This window comes from Ixodes scapularis, unplaced genomic scaffold (genome assembly GCF_016920785.2).
Source record: "Ixodes scapularis isolate PalLabHiFi unplaced genomic scaffold, ASM1692078v2 PGA_scaffold4__175_contigs__length_147842914, whole genome shotgun sequence".
NCBI classification, from domain to species: Eukaryota; Metazoa; Arthropoda; class Arachnida; order Ixodida; family Ixodidae; genus Ixodes; species Ixodes scapularis.
The window spans coordinates 38,666,852-38,678,271 of NW_024609879.1; the positions used below are offsets into that span (position 1 = coordinate 38,666,852).

General features: G+C 44.1%; 2 protein-coding genes across 2 annotated transcripts in view; one reads left to right on the plus strand and one right to left on the minus strand.

Moving 5' to 3' along the window:
- The window catches only part of LOC115328957 (phenylethanolamine N-methyltransferase-like), a 104,265-nt gene that overhangs the window by 46,735 nt on the left and 46,110 nt on the right, over positions 1–11,420 (minus strand). The window lies entirely within an intron of this gene.
- The window catches only part of LOC115313563 (indolethylamine N-methyltransferase-like), a 16,738-nt gene continuing 16,482 nt past the window's right edge, over positions 11,165–11,420 (plus strand). Inside the window, exon 1 of the mRNA XM_029972563.4 lies at positions 11,165–11,262. Coding sequence (XP_029828423.2) covers positions 11,165–11,262 — 98 coding nt within the window. The remainder of the gene's footprint in view (positions 11,263–11,420) is intronic.

Here is an 11,420-nt window from a genome sequence, read left to right on the forward strand (position 1 = left end):
CTAACGCCTCGTTTGTAATGCTCGTCTAGGAACCTTGACAGCTAGTGACGGAGGTTGTCTCGTCTCCGGCCACGACGAGAGAAGGGGGGAAGGAGGAACTCCCCTCTTCCCGAGAATCCCTTTTGTGTGTCCCAGAAGTCGCTATTGTCCCCCTAGAAGATTATAGAAGATTAACCCGTCACTCAAAATTCGTATAAAAGCAGCCGCTTCGGTGGCTGGAACGACTAGGCCATCCTCTCGACGTCAGCCTCGCCGTAGCTTGGCTCGTCTTGAGACGACCTACGTCACGATTGCGTTGGATGTCACGTGCTCTAATCTGGGCCTTCTCCGAGCGCTTGCCAGAGTGGGCCGTTTATAACGAAAAATACAGCCACCAAAATCAAAATGCAAACGTGCGATTGTCATTTACGGATATTGTGGATAATATTTAACCTATTTTTGAACACGACGGGAATATTTCAAATTTCGTTGAAGTATCCCTTTAAGGCATGGCCGACGCGGGTCGCACAGCGGCAAATCTCTGAGAAACCTTTATTACGTACCTGAGAGTGTACTGACCTTGAAAATGGTGCCGATTGATAACTAAATGCGAATTCGGGTGGTCAATCGCCGGCGAGCCCTCGCCGGCGGCACCGGCAACCAAAACCGCGCCAGTGGCGCACCACGTGACACTCTCCACCCGCACACAATTCAGAAATTGAGACATAATGTGTTTCGTGAGAATAATAAAAAAACTTTAAGCACAATACTTGAAAGTACAAGTGTAAAAAAAAAACAAAAAAAAACGAAGCAGTAACAGCGGACAGGGAACGGAAGACCGTAGGAACAAACGAATGCATTACCAAAATGCGCGACATACAGATGACGAAATTCATATATACCAAAGCCATTCAGCAAAGCTCCACTTGCACGGGCAAGTTCTTAATTAGAAAGGACAAACGTCCTGTAGCATGGGTGAAAAATATCAAGTTTGTCAGAGTAATGGTTGAAACGCTCCGACATTATGATAATTTAGTTCATCGGATAAAAATTTCCGGATACGTAAAAAGATGATTGAAGCAGAGTAGGCACACGTGGAACCATAATGCGCAGTTCAGAAAGTAGGCTCGGAGAATAGACGAGGCCATGCACTCTTTTAAAACAAAAATAGTAAGTCAGGTTTCTCCCGGCGCAGGTGCAGGCTAGGCAAGCCAACATGCTCTAACGCAGCCTCAAAGTTAAACCCTAAAAAGAAAAAAAAAAATCACACTGTCTAATTGGGACACACGTGCAAAAAAAAAAAATTTTTTTCACGAAAAAAAAATTAGAGCAATTTTGACGGCGCGAAACCCGATTTGGTCGGTAGTCACCTCTTTTCCACTTGTATTCTCGGCATTTCGGGCGCGTGGAAGACAGGTGGATCGGCATCGCCTTCACGTTGTGGTGGAAAGAGCGAATGACCATCTCGGTGAAGTCGAAAGATCGAATGACTATTCCGTGACGTCATCGACTTTGCGCGCAGAATTGCAATAAATGTCTCGCCGTCAATATTGCTCTAAATTTTTTTACGTAATTTTTTTTCAAACGCGTGTTTTAATTAGTCTTTTTCTTAAAAAAAAGAAAACTTCCTTTTTCAGGGACCTTTTAATGTAGCGCTGTTTAAAGACAGAACCAAACTTTTTTTGCAGTCGTTCGATTTCTAAGGAGGGAGTTTTAGAGATTCCATCCTAAACAGCTTACGTATATTCTATCTGCGACGTGGATAACGAACAGTATACAACGTGTTAAAAGCAGTCGGCTTTTCGAACTCCCTGGTTAAGCGAGAGGCCCCACCCAACATTCGCAATGACGACTTAACCAGCTTACCAACGTGATCAGAGAAACGCGAGCCAGAATACCATGACTCCGAAATCTTTTATTATGCTTACTCGAACTACGTTGTAAGAGTTTACTGTTGATCCATCACAAACTGAGGTTTCACAATTTCTTACCTGAATAGGTGATTATTAAAACGTGCGCAAACAACATGTTAAGATTACCAGAGCAAGCGCATCAGCCTCTGCAGCATAACAAAAAAGTAACGAAAAAAATAGTCGTGCAAACACTTTCGAAACTTTGCAGAAAAGATAGGGTCCCCATCCCAGACGAAAAAAAAAAAAAAAAAAACAAATTGGAAACAGTCGTGGACAACGGCTAATAAAACAAAGAATTTAGCAGACAATACAAAGATACAAATCACCCAGCATGACCTCCTTCAACGACGACGATCGCGCGGGGAGTCGGTATGGAGCATGGAGCATTGAAAATGAGCCGGTGGTGGTCGCCTTCGGTGTTGAGTCCTCAACAAACAAAGCAGAAACAACACGACGAAACTATAAAAAAAAAAGAGCTTCAACCTTTTTTTTGAGCTTCGCGTTACACGTTTGTTTATTTGCTTTCGCAGCTTTGGTAGGAACTAAAAACGAAACAGAGGAAAAATAGCGTAGTCCAGCTCACACTGCCCGGTAAGTCGCACGGTGCAATCTGCTCCGTGCTAGCAGAGTGTGATCTCTTTTGCTTTCGCATTTCTCTTCCCAGTGACTTTTGCAGGTTGTTTGTTTGCTCGCATGACGAAGCAGTTACTTGTTGACGTACGTGTCCAGGCAATCCTTGCACACCATGCCTTTGTTTCGAGTGTCGATCAGCGGCCTCAAGCACGCCTTCAGCTGAACTCTTGTTTGGGGCAATATATCAGTGAAAGGTGTGACGAAGACACGCCTGATATTACCGGCTAAGTGACAAGCTAAGTCTTAAGGTAATGTCATTTTCGCATGCGAGTCGAGTATTTCTTGATCTTAAACAGAATGTCTTTCGATGTTTTTCATGTTTCTGATAGCAGTTGGATTTAGCAAGCATGATGACAGGTACTGGCTGCCCACCCGGCTACATAGGACTGAGTGTTCAGTTGTGCATCCGGTCTGTCGTCCGTGAAGTTTTCCGCCATCTCCGTGGAGTTGTCATAATTGTCTGTTGAGGCGTCAGTGTCGATTTTGAAGCCTGATTTGGATTAGCTATTTTAGTTTAATTTGAAGTAACGTAATTACTCACGTTTGTTCGGTCTTCGGGAAGCGGAAGAAGGATTTTCCACCAAATCGCAAAAGTTTGTTTTTGCAATGGTAGGCAGCACATGGTAGGCAGCACATCTCTAAGTATGCGCGCTGGTGTATGCCCGAGGGCGGCCGAATGATCAACACACGGTGACCCATAGCAGACTTGACGGCGTACTCAAATAAAATTCGAATAGAATTGTATAACGAGTTTACACTTTTTAATATATTTATCAAGTATCAAAAGCACATATGAAGATTTCGGATTAGAAACTCAATCGAAGGTGAATATAAGTTATCGCAGACAACTTTGAAAAAAAGAAAACAAAGACGTTTAGAACACCCTGTAACGCCGAATTAGAGCCCAGCTCTTGTGGAGGAGGAGAAGGAGGGAAGGGTACTGAGGGGAGATACCCCTGCTCCCTCCTCCTCACCTCCTCATGCTCTCTGATACTCCTCCTCCCCTGCTTCCTCCTCTTCCTCCTCCTCGTCCTTCACCTCCCCTCCCCTTCCTCCCCTCATTCCTCAGCTGCTCCCCTCCTCTCCTCGCCTCCCTCCTTCTCCTCCTCCCTCCTCTTCCCCTCCTCCTCCCCTCCCCCTCGTCCTCCCCGCGCGTTGCATTATGGGACATTTCCCATAATGCACCGCGCGGTTACGCCGACGGCGACGCCGCTAAAGCCGGAAAGGGGCGCTAAGAGCTGCGCTCTAAAAACAATACCAACAAAGTTGCAGACGACCCCCTCCAGATGCCCAGGCATAGAGTACCAGACGAACCGGCGGGAGTAGCGAAGGAAAGAAAGGCAAAACATGGTTAAAATTGCGCACAATCAGAAAGGAACAGTGAAGAGCCCGAAGAGAGAAATCTCTTCTCTTCCCTCTTCACTGTTCCTTTCTGTTTGTACGCAATTTTAACCATGTTCAATCATTACCAACTCGCCCAACTAACCACCTTACAAAAGAAAGGAAAAACTAAGCCAAACAAGTCAAAGCAAAATACACGATGGTTCGAACGTCAAGTAAACAAAAAAAAATCAGAAACAACAACACAAAAGCAAGAGGAAGAAAGAACGCGGCGGCGTAGCGTCGCCTCCAATATAAGAAAAAACTAGACTGAAAAAAAAAGAAAAATGTTTACAACTCCCTGTAACGCCGAATGAGAGCGCAGCTCTTGAGGAGGAGGAGGGTAGGGTACGGAGGGGACGGTATTCCTCTCCTCCTCCCTCCTGATCCACTTCTCCCCTGCTCGTCGCCTCCTCCCCCTCTTCTTTTCTTCTCCCTCCTCCTCCCTCATTTTCCTCCTCCGTCCTCCTCCCTCCTCCCTCCCGCGCTGTGCATTATGGGAAACGTCCCATAATGCAACGCGCGTCACCGCGGTGCATTATGGCACGTTTCCCAATGCACCGCGCAGTTACGCCGACGGCGACGCGTCACGAAAAAGCGTTACACCGACGCGGTACGGTTACGCCGACGCGTCACTAAAAATCGTTACGCCGACGCATTACGGCTACGCCGACGCGTCACGAAAAAGCGTTACGCCGACGCGTTACGGCTATTCCAACGGCGATGGCGTCGCCGACGCGTAACGAAAAGGCGTTACGCCAACGCGTTACGGTTACGCCTTCCGTCGTGCTTTGACTGCGCGTGCGCGCTGGGGGTGCGCGAAACGCCTACAGAGAGTCGACTGAACATTTTCAACGCGAAGTAAACAGCGAGGACGTCAGCCGTTTTTCTGATGACACTGTCAACAGCAAGTCAGCAGACAAAAATCGTCGTAAAGTTAATAGAAAGTCAAAAACTTTTTTTTTTTGACTCGGGCTGAATACATTGATCAGACAAGTTTCAACACAAAATCAACAAACTTTCTGTAGACCGGGTCAACAGAAGGTCAAATTAAAAAAAAAAAAAAGTCAACAGCTTTTTTTTTACTCAGGCTGAATAAAATTATCAGAAAAGCTCCAATACAAAATCAACAAACTCTCTGTCGACCATGTCAACAGGAAGTCAGTCCAAAAGAAAGTTACCAGAGTCAACTAGAAGTCAACATGTTTTCAATAAAAAGTTAAAAAAAACATTTTTTTATAGGGGGCGAGGCATTTACCTCGTGTATTTGTGCAGCTTGTACTTCTACGCAGTAACGTAAATGAGCGGATATGGGATCCACTGGCAGCTTGTATGAACGCACAAAACTCGACTGTTGAACGCGTAGCAAAACCTGTTCTCCGAAGTCATCAGTGACGCTGCGTCTCTATCTGGTCCAATGTGAGTCGAGATCGGTTTTCCACTTGCATGCACCGCAATGTCTTCTCATGCTTGTGCCTCCTCTTCGTCCGCTTTTTTTTTATCTGTTTATATTTATAGCCTACAACGTTTACCTGCAGGTGGCCCGATTTTCCACCTTAGTACGTTTCGACAATCGACATCAAAAGCGCGCTCTAAGAAATCGAAACTAGATGACTATGGTCTTGCGGGTTTGTAAATGACTGTACATGGCCCCTAGACTGTAATCTCCACGACCAATGTAATTTAAAAAAAAAAAACGTAAAAAAACAACAACAGAAAAACAGGGCATTGAGGAGATGATTGTTCATTAAACGATTCTTTTCTACTTTCGCTAAATGCTATTTAGAATCACTCCCTAACATTAAAAAACAAATAATCTTGCCTTAGTTTTCATTTCGAAGCAATATCAGTCGGCAAATAAATTCCAGGAATATGAACATCATTCATCCCTTCAACTCGGAGCAATCCATGAGCCGCGTTGGACTGTTTCAGGTGGTTGGTTTCGATCCCACAATTACGCCATCAATCTTTTTTTTTTTTTTAGCTTTTTTAACTAATTATATTTTTGAAATCGTCGGCTTATATTATTTTCGGCACGCTGTTTAGTATCGCGAAATTCAGAATACTTATTGTGAAGTGGGCAAATGAAAATGCCGTCAAAACCAAGATTTAAATATTCCCGCGCTTTTCAATGCCGTGACGTCAGGGGAAGGCAGGCTTGCGGGTCGAGCGGACGCTGTAAAAATGGACTATGCCGAGCGTTTGTTACGTGCTGCGGCGCGGGAGCTGGAGTGAGCTTCCAAAGCATTCGTTCGACGCCGTGCAACTGTTTGTAATCAGCACAAAGAGTGAACCCCTGCCTTCCCCTGACGGAAATTGTTCATTATTGCCATTAGTGCCTTTCACTTTGAAAAGCACGGTGAGAACCTAAACTGCTAATTCAATAACCCCCCCCCCCCAAAAAAAAAAAAAAAAAAAAAGAAGTATTTGTGTGTATGGCGAATACCTTGCTCGCTATCCGAATCGACGAATAAGCCTGGGCTCGGCTGGAAAGATGGCATTCTGGGTTGTGACCTTGTAAACGTTAGAATTGTGTATAAGCATCTGTCAGCGTCTGCAAAAATAATCTAAGAAGAAGCAATGCACAGACACAGCTTCTTGTCAAAACGCTAACAACGTTTTTCTTTGGTCGTTGTGCAGAAAGGCCAGCGTCAGCGTTTTTGGGACGGGAAAATCTTGATTGGTCCATAAGTGATTCATCTGCCTCAAAGAAAGAATTCGAAGAATTTTAAACGGAGCGGGATCGTTTTTTTTGTTGTTGTTTTTTTTGTTTTTTGTTTTTTCGCCACAATTGTTTATTTACAATTTGAAAATGTGACTGTTGGATACATGCGAGTGCGGTATGTAGACATGCTCAAATGGCAAAATATCTAGCTACATGCCATACCTCCCGGACAGACATTCCGGTAACAATTCATTTACAATCTATATTGCTCAAAGTTTAGAACAAAATACATTAACACGGTGCAGCATCAGCGATATCAAAGTGCGGAGCATGCGAATAATGCAGATAGTCTTCCCGATACATAAACATTAAGTGCAACTTTGCGACCTTTCACCCGGGCGTTCCTTAGTTCTTTTTTTCTAATGGTACCGATTCTGAAGTGGCAATAGTCCAGTCCAATTTGTTCGTAAAATGACGCCATGCGGGTTTAGAATTCAATGTGCACTCGGTAATATCTGTCCTTGATCGCAATATAGTGCGTGGGGATTTTTGCAAAAAATTGGAGCGGCGAATAATAAATACTAGCTATAATGTCGTTTTACCTACCTGCATATATATCACAATAAAAAATATAGACGCTCTCTTTTGAATACCTTGAGATCAAGAGTGATTCAAAAATGCCCCATACGACAATCGTCAAAACCTCGTCGAACTTTCGCGCTTCTTTGAGGTTGCTATTTTTTGTTTTCTCAGAAACTAAACATGTCAGGACATTAAAATAAAAAGCATTGTTTTTCTTGGAACATTCGCCACGAAATAAAAAAAAAATTGAGGCAAAATAAAAAATACGACTGCAACTCGTTGCCTGAATACAAATGAAACCGCCCATTCATAAATAAATATATATATATATATATATATATATATATATAATATATATATATCAGGGTGTCGAACCGGAACCGAAAACCGGAACCGAACCGGTATTTTTTCCGGAACTGAACCCGAACCCGAACCGTTATATTGTTATCGCGATGAACCCGAACCGGAACTGAACCGGAAAAAAATAACGGTTACCGGCTCATGTCAAAACGGTTCGGCCACACGCTGTTGACAATGGATGTGCTATCAATGCCATTTGTTTTTTAAGTGCCGTCAACTGACACACACCTCGCTTACATATTTTTCTTTTTCACTAAGTCTTAGGAATATAAACGCTGCATCCATGAATCTATAGGAACCAGTATTGCGCTGGTCGCGGCTTGAACGGAAGAAAAAGAATTAGAAGGCTGTGCAAAAAAAAAAAAAAAAAATATCGCGTCACGGGATTTCATTTTCCTACAATGTCGTAAATCCTAAATGCTGCTGTGTGCTCATTTCACAACACGTTTCTAGAACGCGCGAGTTCTTGAAGCTTGCTTCCATCGGAATGAGAAAAGAAAAGCCTGTGGAGTTTGCTAATAATGCATCCGGTTTCGTATAGGCACCTAGAACCTAACATATTTGTGAGACAGCGAACTCTTCTATTTTAATATTTATCCTATTACGTCCTTCTGGCGTTGCGTTTGGTGAAGTGTTTTTCATATTCCGTATCTTGTTTAATGAAAACTTCTTTAAGGGTCTAATTTGAGTTACCGAAGGCTAGTTCAAATAAAGAAAGCTGTATTTTCTCCCCACTGTTCCTTCAATTGCTTACACGCCGAGGTGGCGGGATAGTTAGCGAGTTCTACTTGTAAGTGGGTTTGTAAGGAGGTCGCGTATTTTACAGCTACTGCGTCGGACCCAATTAGATGAAGTCCGAATGCGTAAACGTCGGTGAGGTAACCGTTGAGTGCACATAAAGAAACCATTCCTGGTAGAAATCCCTGAGCCTTACACTACGATGTAATCCCGTTTCGTATGTGCTGATTTCAGATGTTTTATTTGTAATTTATTTTGATGTTGCAATTTTTCATTTATAATTTCCGAACCGGTTCGCGAACCGGTTCAGAGCCCCGAACCGGTTCGCGAACCGGTTCGCGGATCGAAATAATCGAACCGGAACTGAACCGGAACAAAATAAATTTACCTGAACCTGAACCGTAACCGAACCCGTATTTTTTTCGGTTCGACACACTGGTATATATATATATATACACTATACGTGTGTGTGTGTGTGTGTGTGTGTGTGTGTGTGTGTGTGTGTGTGTGTGTGTGTGTGTGTGTGTGTGTTTACTTTGAGCTTTTGCAGTAATATAAATATTTAGCAGGAAGAGAAGGTAGTTCAGTATCGAAAATCACTGTGCTATTGAGTTCCGCTGCAGCCAATGTTTCCCCTTACTGTGCCATGGTGTGGGTACGTCTTTGGGAGTCGGAACAATTGCGTTGCGATGAGGAGAGGGTGCCTCTTCTAGTTACAATCCGCAAACTGTTCGTTGGCAGTACAACTGAACCAAGTGAAACAAACTATTATAATATATCTTCCGCGAGTGGAACAAACGAGTGTAACCGAGCAACGCAGTAACGGGCGTGTTATTACCAAAGTAATTATTTATCACTAAATTTATTTTGAAACATGAAATATTGATGGGCCAATCCATCCGATTACTGAAAGGAATGCTGACGAAATGATTACTGTACATCCGTATTTTCTGGGCTATAGTCCGCGCCCGATGTAGAGTCCGCACGCCGTGCATAGTCCGTACCTGCATGGTGCTAATAGTCGACAGGAAATTCTTCTCATACATGGCACACCTTGACAAACTCTGCTCTCTTAGCTCACAATGAAGCTTGTATTATACATAAATCACCATTAAAGGGCATCTCCGCCGTAATTTTGATGGTCACCGATTTCTATAAAATTTTCACCGTGTATTTGGATGCCTTTCCTGAGAATGTGTACAAAACATCTCGGAAAAATATTAATTGTTTTTAGAAGAAAATGAATTTTGAAATTTACATGTACACACCCAAATCACTTGCTGCAGCCCTACTGGCAACACTGAGCAAGAGCGGCACACGGAGGCTGCCATGATGGCGCTGACGTTGCCGTGACGTCACATGTTGGTCAGGGTGCTTGCTTTGTAGCTAGTTGGTGCTAGCGACTGTCTGCTTTTTGCTTATGTTATCGGTTAATACAGTTATGTAAGAGCGCGTAATGGCGACTGGAGGAAATTGGTGTTGTGTGTGGAAGCGTCGCTTGAAAACACGGTCTTCTAAAACCGTCTTTTGTCACACCCCAAGATATACCAAAAAGTGCCTAAAGTGCCTCCAATTAAAAGGCATAACGTCGATCAGTTTTTCTTGGCGTGCTAGCAACAAAAGCTGCCTTACCATTCCGCTTCGGAAGCGGCATCTGGGTCCACATGGCGGCGGATCACGAATGTAGCCGCCGCTGGCGGTTTTCTCGGAGGCGATGTCGGCGGATCGTATGAGAACGGGTTATCGTCATCGTCCTCAACATCTAGCAGCATATCCTCATCGTTGCTCGATTCAGACGAGCCTGATGAGTCCTTTTTTATCCGCGGCCCGAACACAAAACAGTGACCTGGCCAGGCTCAAACTGCACACGTGCGAGTGTTTATACCATATGTGACGTCACGTCAAAATGGCGGACCAGTCGAGTGGCAAGTTAGTTTCGGTATCGGTTTCAGCGTATTTTAACGATTATAAATTATGTAAACAGTTTTTTAATGATTTAACCGCCGCTATAGGCTAAATTTTTAGTACCCTTTCTGAAAATATGTTTTGATAAAAACGCTCCAATTGACGGCGGAGCTGCCCTTTAACATACTCTTGCATTCTCAAAATCGGTTACATCTTCTCATAATGAACCATCTTGAACAACAAAATTCCTGTGTACAGTCCGCACGCGTACGTAATCCCCACAGCCAGAAATTTCAACTTTTAAACATCTATAGTCCGCGGACTGTAGCCCGGAAAATAGATCCTCTATCGGTAGTGCGGGTTCACCCACTTCAATTTTCTCGGCGATGTGAAGAGGCTAATATTATAAATTTCTGGCTAAACATTCTTCTAGTCAAACATAGTAGACACCGCAACTCCAACAAACGAACCGCACCACGACACGGGCAGCATAGGTGATGAGGGGTAGCGACTCTGACGAGACATTCCGATCACCCCCCGCCCAGGCATTTGCTTTCCCCTTGCGTCCTGGTGCAGAATGCATCGTTAAGTTCTAAGGCAGTTTTAAATACCTATACCCCGAGAATTGTTGTTTGTGTTAATTGTGGGTTACATGGTCCCAGTGCACTGCCAGAATGCCCGGCGGGAAATGCTTTACTGACCACGCGTGCTATCTTGGTAATATGCATGACCATGCATGTTATCTTGCTCGCTTATTATCTTTCAGCGTCCCCTGGAATGTTTTGGCGGAGTGCCGAAAAAGGCCCGCGCCCATACGGAGCGCGGTCGACGGCGCAAAACCGCGAAGCTATCGCTGTAAAAGCATTTCATACCTTAAATCACGCCATTCTGCGCACGCTATAGTTTTTAGTGCTGGGATGCCGGCCAATGTAATCAGCATCTTCATTGGGTCTACCAGAATGTAAAAAAACTAATGTTGCCTTGCTTTCCAGAAGCAACCACGTCAAGCATGGTTTCGACTATAGCCATGAGGGAGGCGCTGAAAGTTACTACTGCCGCCTTGAAATTTGGGAGTCGCCATCTGAAGGATGTTTCGCCTAAGACAAGGTTAGAACACGAAACTTCTTTGTATTGTGGCTAGCGAGCGAGCTGACTTTGCAATATCAAGATGCCACTGCGTAGATGATGGAGTCGTCGAAGCGAGGGAAAGGTACACATATTGTTTCCAATGACAGGTTAAGAGTTCAAAGCAACTTCCCTCCCGC